At 36.3% G+C, this 17,958-nt stretch overlaps 1 protein-coding gene and 1 long non-coding RNA gene across 4 annotated transcripts in view; both read left to right on the top strand.

Moving 5' to 3' along the window:
* Positions 1-319: 319 nt before the first annotated feature.
* LOC308680604 lies at positions 320-3,097 on the top strand. Of its 2 annotated transcripts, none has more exons than XR_014028928.1 (6): positions 320-453; positions 635-699; positions 971-1,026; positions 1,419-1,459; positions 1,896-2,003; positions 2,551-3,097. It is a non-coding gene; the product is annotated as an uncharacterized lncRNA (long non-coding RNA). The 2 variants fall into 2 exon arrangements; XR_014028929.1 differs by having other exon boundaries at positions 1,379-1,459; positions 2,551-2,688.
* A 3,147-nt stretch (positions 3,098-6,244) lies between these two features.
* Positions 6,245-17,958, top strand: part of dock8 (dedicator of cytokinesis 8) — a 52,178-nt gene continuing 40,464 nt past the window's right edge. The window contains exons 1-2 of one of the 2 annotated variants that reach the window (XM_081349506.1): positions 6,245-6,402; positions 14,382-14,487. In XM_081349506.1, the coding sequence (XP_081205632.1) occupies positions 6,350-6,402; positions 14,382-14,487 (159 nt within the window). In that variant the 5' untranslated portion in view covers positions 6,245-6,349. Of the gene's footprint in view, positions 6,403-14,381; positions 14,488-17,148; positions 17,234-17,958 lie in introns of those variants that run through there. The other variant, XM_081349507.1, reaches the window with a different exon arrangement.

Genomic DNA, 17,958 nt, shown 5'->3' with positions numbered 1-17,958 from the left:
AACTCCCGTCTCTCGCTGTTGGTTTCACTGCTTTCAGGTAAGTTTAGACAACAAAATCTCACAAATAATACACACAAACGCCCCTGACACATTTCTTACGTGTAATTGACACGCTTCTGTTAAATATTTATTTTAAAGAAATGGTTTTATGTCTTTGAAAAAGTCCGTTAGCATCTACGCTAGCTAACCGGTTTCAAAAGACAACGTTAGGCCTAAGTTACGTTAAGTTGAGGTCTTATTTATGAAAGTTTGGGTTTTTAAACACATATTTAGTGTAGATAACAGTTTTTGATAGTTTTGCTGGTAATTTGTCAATGGGAAGTAAGCTAATTTATTTAGGCTAACCAAAAAGAATGCACTGTATTGTTAACTTAATCAGTGACGTTACTTACCAATATTGCTAAAATGTGATTTCAGAATAGCGAGAGAAAAAATAAAACTCTACAACAAGGGGTGAGTTATTGTTTAATCATGATGATAATTCCATATGCATTTATTTCACAATATATTATCTTAAGATTTGTATATATTTATCTTTTCTGCATTTCACCTCTGTTCTAGCTTGGTTCCTTGTAATAAACCTATCACATGTAATATTTTTGGCTCTGTGACAAACAGCATGTTATGTTCCTAGATCATCATGCTGTGATGGCCTGCTGCACTCCCTGTCCAAGAAAATCTCTATGAACCATATGACTAGTAAGCAAAACCACCTCAAACATGCAGTGCACTGCTGTCCAAAGGTTTGGGGTCTGTAAGATTTATGCTTTTGAAATAAGTCTCACATTTTAAAATCATTAACCCCAAGTTTTTTCAGTGAGATTGTCCTTGAGAAGCCTGTAAGCTAAATAATCAGCTAAATAATAGGCGACTAATACAATATTATAATGGTCATAGTTATAATAATTCATTTAACTATTATGATAACATGATATCCTGATGATTACTATATTTTATTTTATTTCTTTAGGTCTGTTTTGAATTATGTTGGCCAATGAGACTGACAACATACTGTCCAACTCAAAGGTATTTATGTATTTTTTTATTTTTTTTTATTGATCAATACTGAAATTCTTTGTACTTTTAAATGCGGTTCAGGGGGTCGACAACTTTAGGCAGTTATTTTTCACAGATTTATTTATTTAATGTTTATTTGACAGGGACAAATGCATAGAACATTGCTTTATAAAAAATACAAAGTAGATGCCATGCATACAGGTTTATAGCCATGACTAATTTGCAACCCCTAGATATCTTGGGCAGCTGTGGCTCATACTCTTAGCCTTTAAAAATGTTTGAATTGATATCCCCAATGCAATATCAGGGGGTAAATATATCATTAGAGTTCTTAAAGTTATGGCTTTGCTCTTGTTACCAGATGAGATAAAATCCCTATTGTTTGGCCCTGTATTCTTCAGGACAAGACCTTGATGCCATCCACAGTCAGTAGATGAAGAAGGTGAGTTTAGCCGAATTCAGTTCTCTTTCACTTTTTTTTTTTAGCTTAAACAGACACGTGCACGCAAAATGAAGTCAAAATGGCGAGTTTCCTCTTGTCTTGTGTTTTAAACAGAAAGAAAACGGATGCGTGTCATTTATATTAGTTCTGCGCATTCGTCTTAAAGGGACAGCAGCCTAACGTACCCGCAGCTGCTTGTGTCGCCAATGGTGATCAAACATCAAAAGAGAGAATGACTTGTAGCTTTAGCAAAGATACATTAATTTTATAGTTATTTTATTTTTACACTGAAGACTTATTTTACATTTTGATAAATCAATTTCTGTACCTGATAAGTTAGATTTAACTGAAAAACATAATGCACTGCTTATTTCAACTGTGTTTTTCTTCTATTGTATTTATCTATGCTTGTTATCTATTGTAATTTTCTATGCAGGTTCACTCTACAAAATCCCCCCAATAGAGGTTATGCGGAGCGCCCAGCGGTTGAACCGGAAAGAGGTCTAAGCATTTCCGCTTTTCACTTCCGTACACATCTGCAGCGGTAGGTGATCTCTGAGTTTACTGTTAATTTTTGCTTATTACACTAAAATTCTTACTTCTGTTTTAATTAAAATGTCACGAAGGCTAAAATATCAGAAAAGGGAACATCCGAACAGCAGTTTTTGTTGTGTGCCGGTCTGCTCTATGTCGGGGAAAATGAGTAGTACAAATAGGTTCTGTACTCATAAAGTGACGTCAACATCAGCAGTAGCATTCGCCGTCAGGCAAGTGTTATTTAAATAAACTCCTGATGTACTTACAAACTTTCCAATGCCTCGTTTAATGAGTACAGAACCTATTTGTACTACTGTAGTAGTTTGGTACCATTCTGGGCATTATTAGTGGGGTAATTTACCAGATACAAACCTGGAGCCGTTAGCGCATGCACTAAACCATACGGCTGATATCTCTAAATAAACTCTAAATTTTTCAATATTGTGCAGCACTAATATTGAGCATATCTTAAAGTGAACCTGGAATGATAATTTGTGATACCAGATGAGATGTATGTATGATAGATTTTGAACTGTACTATTTTTTTATTTCAGGTTTTCTGGGATCCCAGCGGAAGGCATCAAGGCATCAGATGTTGGCCTGGACAGATGCACCTGTAAACTACACCGACCTTTGCTTTTGCATGGATGGCTGATTATTACCATGTTCTGTGAGGGTTTCATTATAGCAAAACTGAGCACCTGTGACAGTGGAATTTGTAGGTGTAAAGTCACAGAGATTAAAAAAAAAAAATTGATAGCAGTTTCAAACTTTTTTTCACTTTCTTTCTCATAAACAACACAGCAGTTACAGGTTTTCAAATTCTTCATTGGAGGTGAGACTTATACATAAAAGGTAGAGCGAATTCGCAGGTCAGAGTTCACTAGACTTAAATATTATTTTCTCTGTTTTTTATTTGACTTCAGAGAGAGAGGCTTAATATGGGTATCCTTACCCCTATATAAAACATTCCTTTTTTGATTTGTAGTCTGAAATAATAAATAGTGCAATATAAATAAATGCAATGTAGTGTTTTGAAATATATAAATTTTTCTATACACATTGATGCTGAAATATCTGAATAAATACATGATACCAGCAGCGCTCGTGCTCATATCTCCTACAGCTTGTGATCCCAATTGTGATCCACAATCCCACCTCACTCTTTTCATTTGCTCCAGATGAATATTAATGCCATTACAGGGCTTGAATTTTGGCATGGGATTGTGTGTCCATGTAACGCGTTGTCTTTTAATTTTCTTGTTAAATTTGCAGATGGTGTTGGGAGTTTAAATGTTTTGAGCGGAGTGAAGATTGGCACATTCATGTATATTGTATATAAATGAATACTTTTTCAACTTTATAGCCAAAGTTATAGGCTACAGTTTGCAAAAAGATCGTTTTAATTAAAATGTTTGTGCAGTTTTATTTGAAATATTTTCATGTTTGAAATATTAAATGTAAATTACTGTTCCTGAATACATTTTGCTAACGCTGTTTTTAATGACTTATTTTAGGTTGATAATTAAACAATGAATAAACAAAAACATGGATTGTGTGCTGATTTATTTATTTAATACAAACTGATTGATTTACTTATTAGTGATAGTTTCTGTAAATTCAATTTATTGTAATAATATATTCATAGGATTCTTAAGTGTTTGAACAATAAACAATGTAGAATATGTTGTTTGTAGACCTACAATTTGTGTACAGGCATATCAGGATGTGTAGACGTTAGGAGAACGTTCCGGGAACGTTCTGGGAACCTTTCGGCAACGTTCCGGGAACGTTCCCCTAACCTTCCGGGAACGTTACGAGAACCTTGCGGGAACCTTTCGGGAACGTTCTGGGAACCTTTCGGGAACGTTCCGGGAACGTTCCCCTAACCTATAGGGAACGTTCTATTAACGTAAAGAAAACTTTCCTGGCTAACCAATAGGGAACGTTCTTGGGAACGTTCTGGGAACGTTCTGGGAACCAAAAACTAACGTTCCCAGAACGTTCCCAGAACGTTAAATTGTTAGCTGGGTTGTGGGGACATGACTCCACTGACAGGCGACGCAATCACACGGGCCATGTCATTGGTTAAAATTGCAAATTTCTCTGGATTTAAACATTGTTGAAAACCTTTGGAATAATGTAAGTACACAAGTCAACAAAATATGTAACATTGTTTTAGTGTGTGTGTGTGTGTGTGTGTGTGTGTGTGTGTGTGTGTGTGTGTGTGTGTGGATATTTTAATGCAGCGTTTCCCAATTGTGCCACGGCACACTGGAATGCCGCCTGACGAGTGCAGGGGTGTTGTGTAAAAACTCCATCAAACATTTTAAAATTGATAAAATGTGTTTAAAAAGAAGAAGAAGAAGAAGAAGAAGAAGAAGAAGAAGAAAGAAATTAAGTACCATCAATCTCGGATGTCTCTATAACAACAAATAACGCACACAATTTTATAATAAAAATGCAAATCGTAGCCTAAGTTTTCGGCGTTGAATTGCTGGGGTTGATTTCATTCCAGTGTGTTCACATAAGCTGCCTCTTTTTTCATGGCTTGTTGCGCTTATAGTCAAATACACACGGAAATACTGTGCTGTCAACAGTAACGCATGATTAATGTTTTTCAGTTTAACGCTTAATTATATGATCACGTTCCTCTTTTAAACCATTCAATCACACATGACAGAAGAGAACGCGCTGACTGTGAATGTCCTGCTGACACACACGACGCACAGAACGACACGCGCCAGAATACAGACTCTTCTCTTTCGCGCTTGAACCAATAATAACACACAATTATGCCAAAATGACCGTTTTGTTGAGTATCCTCATAAGAGCAGTCTTAAATGAGTTAAGTAAAGTCTTAAATGAATGTAAAGAGTTGTGAGAAAAAGGGCACAGGTAAATATAACATTTATTATGTGAATAATGTTTTAAGTTCACTTAAATTAAAAGTTGTTATTTTTTTGGAGCCTAATAAATGTTAAAATTGATAGCTTTCAATTATACTGTAATGTTGAATGGCGATAGGCCTATTAATGTTTAAAATAATATAAAACCAATATAAAAACACAAATACACCGAGTGAGCAAACATTTAGGTGAGATTTGCAATGGCAATTGAGCAATTGATGTTTATATATGAATAAAAGCCTTAATTAAGTATGTCATCATATAAAGTGATATCTTCAGAAGAAATTACTGATTCCTAGACTTTCAATGGATGGACAATTTTTTTTTTGATAATATTAAAAATATCTAAATGACAGTAGGTTCTTCCCTGTGGTATTGAAAATCGGTACATTTCAAGGTATCGTATCAAAGTAGTTTCGTAACAACACTAGTGTAGGGTTCCACAATTTAAAAAAAATTTAAAAGGGTGTCGTGGCAGAAAAATGTTTGGAAAACACTATTTGAATGCATCTTACATATGGTACCTTTAAGAAAAGTAGCCTATTTGTTTGAAGGAATAGTTCACCCAAAAATGAAAATTCTGTCATCATTTACTCTCCCTCAAGCTGTTCCAAATCTGTATGACTTTCTTTCTTCTGCTGAACACAAAAGAAGATATTTTGAAGAAAGTCGGTAAACAAACGACTGATGGACGCCATTGACTTCCATAGTAGGAAAAAAAAATACTATGGATGTCAATGGAGACCAACCTTCTTTAAAATATCTTCTTTTGTGTTTAGCAGAAGAAAGAAAATCATACAGGTTTGGAACAACTTGAGGGAGAGTAAATGACAGAATTTTCATTTTTGGGTGAACTATCCCTTTAACAAGAAATGTTTTGTTGCAGGGCAATTCACGGTCGACAGGGGTCGCAGCTGTGCAAGTTCACATCTCTCTGACCAATCAACTTACTTGACCATGTGTCAAGGGTCGCTCTGCGGACTTGCACTTAGGCTATTCGTCGGAAACCACAACAATAACATCTAATCTTAACAATGATATTTATTTAAACATATTTTTTACTATGTGAATTGTCTGTTACAAAGAAAGGATATCAATGGGTCATTCATATATTCAGGTAAACCGACACTTGCGTTTATAATGCCCTGCTATTTCGTCACCCATATAAACCCATTTGTTTATCAAGCAAACCCAACCTTAATCTTCATAACATCGTTTAGTAGCCCCCCCCCCCTTTCTCTACCCCCCCCTCTCCCTCTCTCTCTCTCTCTCCCTCTCTCTCTCTCTCGTGTAAATCCACTCTGTTTGGGTTGAAGTTAAAATGCGGAAGTTTCCGCCCAGTAAAGCCGCTGATACCACGAAGATGAGGCTTGCGATGCCATCAGCGATCACCCCCGCTCCGTCCTGCTCTCCGCGGCTCTGCCTTGACTGATACCAGACTCGCATGTCTTCTCTGCCAGCGTCAGAGCGGAGAGCATTCGCTCTCAAAATCAACAGGTAATGTTCTTTTCCTTTGGCTGGACCTCATAGCTCGTGCACTGACTGATCCCAGGGAAGCTGAGCTGACTTTTGGAGCTGTCTGTCTGTCTGCAGTCAGTTAAATCTTCAGGGAGTTTGGGTGAATTCCGGAACAGGCAGCCACACGTTTGGGATAAGCAAGTCTGGCACCATTAGACTTGATAGTCTTGTGAGTCTGATATATTGCTGTGTGATATTAAAGATAAGTTCATGAGGTACACAGCATTCAGATAGCTGTGAAAACCCCCTTTTGGAACCTTCATGTTTAAGATAAATAAGTTTTGAGCTAGCAACCTGTTACTTTCTGCAGATGGTCTGACTACATGTGCTGCAAAAGTTATTGTTCAAATGCCTTCCACATACCCCTTCAGGCTAAAAGAAAGAACGAATGAAAGAAATAATACTGCGAAGCATTTCAGAGCAATTTTCATTCATTTCCTTCTAATTCTAAAATTGGAGCTCCTGCCTATATGATCATTTCCTCCACGCTCCCCCTTCTCATGCTTATTACAGCTCAGGAGGATTGACCCCTGTTAGGTGTCAAGTTGAAGTGGAAGTTTGTATTGTTCCTGTTTTATCGCACTTGCAGGTGGGGAGGAAATGAATTTAAAGACATTGTGGAAGAAGGGAGTCCGGTATTAAAACAAAGGGAACAAAGTGCTCATTTACAGGGTAATGATCCGTATTCTGTCTTGTGAGTTTATGTCACACAGGCACACAAAGGTTCATTCATAGCACAACTGTCATATGCCACACTCCATTTGTTTCTGCAGATTATGTGAATCATGCAGTGGAGTCAATCTTTAGGCATTTGTGAATTAATAAGATTAATTTAGCTTTTAAGACACATTGTGTGTTGAAACCACTAGCTTTTCTGTGGAATTCACAGATTTTGTGTTTCCTCATTTGTAAGTTGGCTACCGTTTCATGGTGGTTGAAGCATATTGGTTAAGGCTTTGGACTGGCGACACAGATGCTGGAGGTTTGAAATGGCATTGTGATTGTGCACTGAATCCCAGGCTGCTGTCTGTGCAGTATGTGTATGTTTTGGATGAAAAAAAATAATCTTTGGTTTACATGAGCACTCAATGGCTTTGTCAAAGCTGAAAAACAGTGTTTCACATGTTCAGTAGTGTCCTGTATCAGCACAATTGTTATTGTGCTGGATCTGCATCAGGATTTGATAGGATGTCCTTGTTTGTGTTTGGAATCAGACGAGAAGCAAAGAAAGTGTGAAACGATTGTAGTGGTACAATATATCATATCATATTAGAGATTTTTTGTATTTGTTGGTATTAGATATTGGCTATTTAATTTTTCAGCTCATTATTTTTACATTTAAATCACCTCATCTAACAGTAACTTAATTAATCTTTACACTAATAATTTATTTACACTGTTAAATGCAATCTTTAGCAAATATCAAAATGAATATCCATTTTGTAAACATTATTTTTAATATGTTATGATGCATAAATTCAACGCACTTCACTGACTGATTGTAGTTTTTTGTGTTTTTTATCTATTTAGATAAAATATAAGAGAATTTTTAAATCAATTTTTATTTTTTTTTTACTTGCCATAACATGATTTATTGGCTTATCAGTATCAACTAGTTTTTTAAATAAAAAAATGATCTGTCCATCCAACCCAATCTCAGAGAAAAATGCAACTATTTTACAAAGTGGCAATTTCATGAATTCGTACCATGTGAGTCCTACGAAAACTTATACCGTAATATTTAGAGAAAAAAATAGTATATATAAACGTATGAATGTGAATCCTACGAAAACGTACAATTTAAAAAAAAAATGTGTAGATATGATCATCACACTATTCAATAGTGCTCTAGGTTTATATCTGTTGTCACAGCAGTATTGGGTAACTATGATTATCAGTCCTGTTTCACTTCCTCTTTGTAAGGACACAATAGGAAATTCAAAATGACTCATTGATGGTAAAGAGATATTATAGGCAGTTATAAGGAATATAGATCTTCGTGTCTCTAAAACAAAACCAAGCAAGCTGTAAAAAGCACTGAGCTGGTCAGCCAACAGAATGATTCCCAGATTTTCATGCAAGTGCAGCCTAACCAGTGCAACCACAGGGGGCTTGATACTTGCTGTGGCGGCAGCAGCTGTATTGCACAAGCTGAACTCGTGCTGTCTCGTGCAGACAGCTTTGAAAAGGGGGGAAACGTCAGCAAACACGCTGCAGATTTCTCCTGGCCCATGCACCACCCTCCATGTCCCTTCTCGTTTTCAGTGACCACACATTAATTTGCATGAGTGATGCGTTCACACATGAAAAGTCCTCTGAGCACAGCTGTGTTTTGTTCTGAAGAAGGGTGCCCTGAGGTTTTTGTTTGCTCTTTATTCCGCCGTCCTTTTCGCAATCCTTTGATTTTTCCAGCCGCATTTCACTATGAGAAGTGACACTAAATGTTGTAGGACAGACAATGTGGTGAAAACAGAATGTAATGAGACGTGGCAGACTATAAACGAAAGCCCTCAGTCAGCAGCAAGGCTGCAGTTGAAGGAAACGCTCGCCATATCACGAGAATAGTTCTTTAATTTCAGTTATCTTCAGCTGATGTCGACCTTCAAGGGAAGTTCCATACTACAGTGTTCTTGCACAATACTGTTGTGAGGCTCCCTGACCCACAGTCATACTTGGCTGAGACAACTAAGACAAACAATCATAGTCCGCTCTCTGTGGAATGTGGCTGTTGCTGTCATGGCTGTAATTGTGTTTTAAAGAGGGTTTGTCACTGTACTTGATCTGTAATAAGATTCCTTTTGTTGATTTCTTTTTGTTGACTTCTTCACTGTTGGTTATTGAAACTACTGTATGTCCTAAGGATTTCTTTCTGATTTTGTATATTGTTGAGAATGTGTATGTTTATTTACATCATTGAATTGAAAGTTTAATTCGAATGAAGTCAATAGTGCTCTGCAGTTTAAGTTTATGGGTCAGTAAGATTTAAAAAAATAATAATCTTCATAATTTTCAGCAATAATGCATTAAATTGATCAAAACGCAGTAAAGAGGTATAATGTTATACAAGGTTTATTTCAATATTTTTAAATAAATACTATTTTAATTAAATGCTTTTCTTTTGAACTTTTTATTCATAAAAATAAAGCATTACAACTGTTACGCTACATTAATACTAATAATAAATGTTCCTTGAGCAGCAAATCATCATGATTTCTGAAGGATCATGTGACACTGAAGACGAGCCATCACAGGACTAAAATTAGCCTAATTAAAAAATAAATTAAACCAGAAATAGAATTTCTGATCAAATAAATTCTGCCTTCATAAAAGATTTCTTTCAAAAATATCTTTAAAAATTTTTTAACTGACCCCAAACTTTTGAACGATAGTATTTATACTAGAAAAGCTCATGGGCCGAAATTTTATATATATATATATATATATATAATTTTAATTTTTTTATCTGTTTTAAGATTTTGATTATTATTTAGCACTAAGTCAAAGGTTAGCGATACATTATGGCAAAGATTCAACCTTTTAAAGTTATAGTTCACCACAACTCTATAATGTTGGCAATCTAACAGTTTTGGTTGCCATTGACTTCTATGGACAAAAAAAAAAAAAAAAAATTTAAGATTTTGTTTTTGTTTTTTGCAATTTTCGATATTGGACCATCCTTGATTAAAAAAACACACAGATGTATTTTGATGTGGCGAGATGCATTGTAATCATCATCATCAAAAAGTCAAACAAATCCAGGAGAGAGATGGATGCTCATAAAGTGTGAGCTCTTTGCATGTCGTGTGTGTTTGTTTGCGTGAAATGTTCCTATAATTACAGCTCCTGTCAAAGTTGATGGAAAGTCGATGGAGCAGATGGAGGGTCAAATTGAGATTCATCTCTCTGCACTCTATGTCATTATCTCATTGTGTTGAGAACATAGTCCATGATAACACTTCATTTTATTGTGATGAATATTCCAGTCACTAAGACTGTAACATTTTTGTGGAAAAGAAGTGTAGCTCCCACCCATCACAGCCTTTCATGTTTAATTGTTTTTTTTCTTCATAGCTACATTTTTCATAGAACACTTACCACTGCAATCAAATGCCTGGTTATTCTATAAAATATCTGCTGTTATTGCAATAGATGAGTAAAACAGCATCCCGTCTTTATAGACAAATTTGATCCTGTAATGTAATTATTTTTGCTTTTCATAAGGTTTTACACAATGATGCAGCATTTCAATGAGATATTACACCAGTTTTAACTTGTTTTTTTTTAAGAACGTGCACTATTAAGAACAAATCGTGAACATGTTGTGTATTCACGCGGTATTCTGTGATCTATCTGCAGTATATAGAAAGGCTCATGCTATAATTCACTGCTGTTTGTCTTTGCGGTTATAGAATTTTCATGCTGTCCTGCCCCAGACTTGACTTTTAAAGTAGTTAAACAAAGTCTGTGGCTGATTTTGTGGATATAGAAAAGCAGTGACAACCCCCCCAACCCCCCACCCCGTTTGGGATAGTTCACCCAAACATTGAATTTTTGTAATGTTGTTTAATTTTATTTTTCCTCAAACATGTTGAATATAAAGTGAAAATGATTACAGGAACCCCATTATCCTACAACAGACAATCCGTGTAAATGAGTTTGGGGGGAAACATAACAGCGTTATGAATGGTGACCCATTTTGGGGGGCTTTTTATAAGCAGGTGCACAATAGCACTCTGTTGTATGCTGTGGCCCAGAAGGCTGGCTGCCAAGCTCAATACCTCTCCGCTTCCGAGGCGAATCATTCTGTTCATATCAATGGAAGTTATGAGAAAAACATGCTGCATTGTGGGAATTGTTGGCTCAGACACTGTGGGAATGTGACTGAAGTGATTTGGTGAAAATGAGTATCGTCTCTGCTTTAGTGGTAACCTTGTTGTAGCGCACCCTATCCAGTGTTCGGGGAACATGTCATTAAGAGTGTCTAAATCATTTTACGCTTCATTTGGGAATGTCACAGCGTGCTTCTCAAAAGCTGAATACTTCATGTTACAGAAGGGTTTGTTGTTGTACTCGCCTCACAGCCAGAATTTTACAATGGAGTCTTTGATATCACACTCTAATTCAGCAATATTTGAAGAGACAATAAAATGTAAACAGCAATGATAATAATGTATGTATGACCTTAAGTATACTGTGACAAAAAGAATCATGGGATGATGGTTAAGAAGCTAGGCTGATAAGGCAAATGTCATGGGTTTAAATCTAGTGGTTGAATGATATGGATATTTTAAGTTCATACTAATAACTTGAGAACGAGGTAGCAGATGGTTGTTATATCTCTTAAAAAGAAAGTTTCTAAAGTTTTTTTCACAGTGATGCCATAGAAGCAGTGTTGGGGGTAACGCATTACAAGTAACGTGAGTTAAGTAATCAGGTTGCTTTTAACTAAATAGTAAAGTAACACATTACTTTTAACTTTACAGCAAAATATCTGAGTTGCTTTTTCAAATAAGTAACACAAGTAACGCTGTGAAAACATGATGGTTATTGTATAGTTCTAGACCAGAAGTCTTCAATCCTGCTCCTGGAGGGCCAATGTCCTGTCGAGTTTAGTTCAAACCCGAATCAAACACACCTGAATCAGCTCATCAAGCTCTTCAGGATCGGTTCAAAATACAAAGCCAGGTGTGCTGAAGCAGGTTGGAACTAAAGTAGGACAGTGACCTTCCAGGAGCAGGATTGAAGCCCTCTGTTCTAGACTAAGGGCCAGATTTACTAAACAGTTCTGTGTGATTTACTGACGACGCGCGACGGATCATTTCCATAATGACTAACGCAATCTACTGAGAGCAGCGCAAATGAGCATCTGGTTTAAAGGTCCCGTTCTTCGTGATCCCATGTTTCAAACTTTAGTTAGTGTGTAATGTTGTTGTTTGAGTATAAATAATATCTGTAAAATTATAAAGCTCAAAGTTCAATGCCAAGCGAGATATTTTATTTAACAGAAGTCGACTACATCGAACGGCCCGTTTGGACTACATCCCTCTACTTCCTTCTTTAATGACGTCATTAAAACCGTTCTTTGACTAACCTCCGGTCCGCCCACAGGAATGCTCCCTCAACTCTACCGAAATTCGTGTATGTACTTGCGCACTTCTAATAACTTACTGTGTTTACTCAGCTCTTATGGTGATTTTCTGAAGTAAAACTGACGCTTCATCTTTTGTGTGATGTACAATAAACTTTATTAAACTCATCAGTATATGTTTGATCATCATTCAAACAGCAGACTTGTAGGCTATTAATAAATAATGGATACATACAAGCAGATGACAAATACATAACGTATAATAATAACCGTAATTAAACTACTATAATATACCTGTTTCATCTCTATACAGCACTCTGACTCTGTAGGCATTATTGTCCGACTCGAACTGAACACCGTCACTGAGAGTTTCTGATATTATCATCATTCCGTGAGATGAAATTGTCCTGAGAGACTGAGCGCAAGCTCATGAAGCTCCGCCCCCTGGGTCGTCCAGCAGCAGCTCATTTGCATTTAAAGGGCACACACTAAAACAGCGCGTTTTTTTCTGAGCCCCAAAAAATGACAATTTAAACATGCTGTAAAAAATGATCTGTTGGGTATTTTGAGCTGAAACTTCACATACACACTCTGGGGACATCAGAGACTTATTTTACATCTTGTGAAAAGGGGCATAATACGGGACCTTTAAGACATGCTTTTTTTGGGTGTTAAATAATGGCACAAATACTAGTAAATTTACAAGCGCAAAACTTAGTAAATCACCTTGCATGATTCATTTAAATACTCTCCTTCCATAAAATTCTGCATCTGAAAGGGAAACTCCTACAAATGCAAATGCAATAAGGACAGATTCAGCCGCAACAATTACCCTGTCCAAAAATAACCCTCTTCAGCCGCAAAAATAACCCTGTTATTAACCAATGTCTTGGCTGCTGACTTTTGATGATCCGATTCAGCAATAGGAATTAAGCAAAAAATGACTTAAGTAAAACGCCACATTTAAGTTTCTTTTTTGTTGTTGTTTTTACTGTTGAAGTAAGTTCATCCTAATCTTCTGCAATGCAGAATGGCTGCACATCTGAAAGGTTTGTTTGAGCTGCACCCTCAATTGTACAGGTGTGAATTTGCATTTCCTTCAGCCTGAGGCTTATTCATTTCGCTTTTAGTGTGAAAGGGCATTTTGAATTTTCTTTTTTTTTTTGTCATTAAAAAATAAACAAGCAAGCCCAGCCCAGGTGAAACAAGAAGTAACGCAAAAGTAACGGTAACGCATTACTTTCTATAAAAAGTAATGCAATTGCTTTTTTAGGGAGTAGGCTAACGCAATATTGTAATGCATTACTTTTAAAAGTAACTTTCCCAACACTGCATAAGAGCCATTTTTGGTTCCCGAAAAACCTTTCAGTGAACAGTTTTAAAAAAAGATTTTAATTATCTAAAGAACCTTTTTCCACTATAATTTTTATTTATTTTTTTTGCAATGGAAAGGATCCACGGATGTTAAAGGGTCTTCATGGAGCCATTGATGCCAATAAAGAACCATTATTTTTAAGAGTGAATGTGAAGGGAAAAAAAAGAGTTAATACTGTTGCGATTGGGGTGACCATGAACTACACAGTTACTGAGCTCTTCTGATTTATTACTGTAATACACCTAAGCAATTCACTTAATTTCAGGTTGATGAGGGGGATCGTGTTTAATGAAGAGTAATGAGTGAGGTAATAGGAAGGTTCATTGAATATGTGTGTAACTTTGCATCTCATTCACACACTCACATCGAGAGGAGTGTCTAAATAAGCACCTGGCGTCTGCACAATACTCCTCGCTGGAGAATAATCCAGTGTTGCACCTCTCTTTTCTGTATCCTCTCTTCCCTCTTCATCTTTGTCTCTCTCTCTCGTCTCAGACACTCCTCTGCAGAGATCCGGAGACACTTCAGTGGGATCAGCCATGGTTCCCTGCCGCATCACCGGCACAGTTACAGCGCCTCTGGCTCTTTCTCCATCAACATAGTGAGTGATGCACTTTCACTGATTGGTACTTCAATAGAATCTTACTTCAGTTAGAGTTACTTCACAGAAACAAACTGATTCTGTACATACAAATAGGTCATTCGTAGATTATAGATGTTTATAAACGTTTTCTGGATGTGGGTGTATGTAAATGTCTCTGACATCACTGTCTAATGCAGTTTGATTGTTTGATTGTTGATGATTATAATTTTTTCACTTCTCTTTGAAATACTGCCCTCTGATTGTTCAGCCATTGCATTGAGCAGTCAAAATATTTTGTAAAATGAATTGATTTATTTCATTTTAATAGTTTAATTTTTATAATTGGAATAAATACAATACATATATTTTAACACACACACACACACACACACACACACACACACACACACACACACACACACACACACACACACACACACACACACACACACACACACACACACACACACACACACACACACACACACACATATGTTTGTATATACAAAAGTAATGTCCTGAGGGGATATTTGTTATTAATGATCCTACAAGTTTTGATTAACCCATAAAAATGTGTATATAATACAATTTAATTATTAATACAATTAATATATATTATATATTATATACTAATATATATTATATAATTTATATATATATATATATATATATATATATATTAAAGGAGAACTCCGGTCAATTTTAACATTGAGCTCATTTTTTTGTACATTTGGAGTGCTGTCAATACAGAGAACAACGACAAAAATCGGTGTTGCCTACACCGAGTTATCCTCTTTTTAAAATTTGCACCCTGTTGACTTCAATGGGGCAAGTACTAAACCTGCTTTTAGCCTCTTAACATCCTTGATGTGTCATTACAAGTGCACAGAAAATGTGAGTGATTCCTTCTGAGTGAACACGAGTGAATCTGACTGCAGTAGATGTGAAAGATATTAATAAAAATGATGTTATTTAAGCCAGCGCAAATACCTGTGTTTACATCCTGTTTTCGGTTGAAGTCCAAAGTAGTCAATTGCCGAGTTCACGCGCATAGGTTTAGTTACCTATGATCATGCGCGTGAACTCGGCAATCGATTACTTTGGACTTCAACCGAAAACAGGATGTAAACACAGGTATTTGCGCTGGCTTAAATAACATCATTTTTATACATACGGATTTTTTCGTTGTTCTCTGTATTGACAGCACTCCAAATGTACAAAAAAATGAGCTCAATGTTAAAATTGACCGGAGTTCTCCTTTAAGGAAGACAAAACACTAAACTTGGTTATGGTGTTTATCTGGCAAAAATAAAGGCAAGCTACAACTACAGGTTTTATTTTACTGATAAAATTGCATAGAAAAACAAAAGGCTCACAAGAAGAAGCATACACTGACTAAAACATAATCAGTTATTCATACTTCATTGGTTCTCTCTTGTTTTTGCATGTGTTCATAATTTTTTTGAATGACAGCCTGGTCAAAAATGATGTCCACACAATTTTGCGTGTTTAACTGCGTTATCACAAATAAAACAATCAACTTCAAGGCAAGCACAACTATGCAATATGCTTACAAAATCTTGAACACATTTTTATAATATTTGAATAAAGGGTGAAGATGTCAATTTTCATTGATAAAAATGTCAATTTTGGCCACTGCTGTGTATAAATGTTTTATATATATAATATATATTTCTATATTTCTTATATTTACCTAAGAACATTAGAAATGAATGGTAAGTCCCACAAAGTGTGTATGTGTATATGCTTGTGGTTAAGCTTTAACCTGTGTGTGTGCTTCCTCTCTGCTGAAAATGGGTCAGAGCCCAGCTTCCCAGACCACTGCAGCTGGTGCCTTCCAGCTTACACACACACACACACACACACACACACACACACACACACACACACACACACACACACACACACACACACACACACACACACACACACACACACACACACACACACACACACACACACACACACACACACACACACACACACACTCATCTTTAATATCCATGGATTTTAGAAGCTGTTGTCTTCATAGAAACATAATCATCCCTGTGATGTTTACCCATTATTCGCAATACAGAGAGACTGTAAAAAAGCAAATGAAACTGTTATATTAATGAAATATAGCTGTTCTTTGGATTAAAAACAGATTATACTTCAGTAATAATGCTTTCAAATGATTAAGTAGTTATAATTTTGATACTTGAGAAGTTCATTGGTTTACGCATTACAGTATAGTGCCCTGATGTCTACAGTTTTTTTACAGCGTGATAAACCCATACATCTAGCTTTCATAATTGTTTATTGTAAAAGTTATATTTTAAACCAATAGCATGGCACAATTTGTCAGTTAAGTCTGATTGGTTCTCTCACTGCTAGCAAATTTTAAAGCTCTTTGCCACTGTAAACTTACAATAATGGTCCACAATATGACTCACTTTTTGACAGTGATCATATAATTCCTTCCTTAAAGTGGAGAGCAGAACTTTGGCTTTGACTCGTAATCAGATTTTAACTTAACCTTACGCTTTTGACTATTGTGAGGGCATATGTGCCCCAGCGATTTCAACATAGCTAGTAAGGGATGTGGTTGTTATGTCACATCCTGCTTTTGGAAGTACCAAAAGATAGAGTGCTTCATACGGCTCAAACCTATTAAGGAAGAGGTTTGCAGAAACAAGTCGTTTTTGCTTCCGTGCAACGCCATCTTGTCAGTTGCCAGTAGTTTGTTCGCGAGAAGCATTTGGTGAGTATTTTCTTTCATCCGTTTCAGATGCACTTGTTCTGTCTGCTGTATGATGATTACGATTACCTTCAAATGGTAGATGGAGAATTGAAACTAAGCTAAATTTACACAACACACGCAGACTGGGTGGGTTATATTAAACTTGATGGTGTTGAATAAAGACCAGGAACTGTTTTGTGGTTGCCTCCATGTTTCAAAGAAGCACAAGTAGGCCTTTGAATAAAAACTGACATTTAAACCTGTGTTAGATGATGCAAAATAGATAAATGAAACGGTCTGTTTTTGTAACCTTTGTTTCCCATCGCTGGTTGGGGTTAGATGATTTAACCCATAGACTATATGATTGTTTATCAACAGTTTCACTGCTCCTCCCCTGTCAACTGCTGATGATGTACAGTACACAAACCACACAGCAAAAAAAGTTTCAACAGTTGTTATATTTAAAGTGCCCTTATTGTGGTTCTTCGAACATTCTCTTTCATGCAGTGTGTAATATAGATGTTTGTGAATGTAAACAGTCTGAACGCCATCACGCTACAGTTTTCATGTGGAAAGCCCAAGGTGGTGATTTCTGTCGAAAGGCACAAGCAGAGAAAAGTTTTAATAGCACAAGTTTAGCATAGCTAACAAAACCTAATACATTTTTTTTTCTCTGGCAAAATGGCTAAAAACAAGGGTTCTTGCCCCTGTCCAATGACATGTGGGTACTTGTTGTCCGAAAAAGA

Source organism: Scardinius erythrophthalmus (genome assembly GCF_964197995.2).
Source record: "Scardinius erythrophthalmus genome assembly, chromosome: 20".
NCBI lineage: Eukaryota > Metazoa > Chordata > Actinopteri > Cypriniformes > Leuciscidae > Scardinius > Scardinius erythrophthalmus.
Note: the sequence above shows the minus strand (reverse complement) of the source record. Positions and strands in the feature narration are given on the sequence as shown.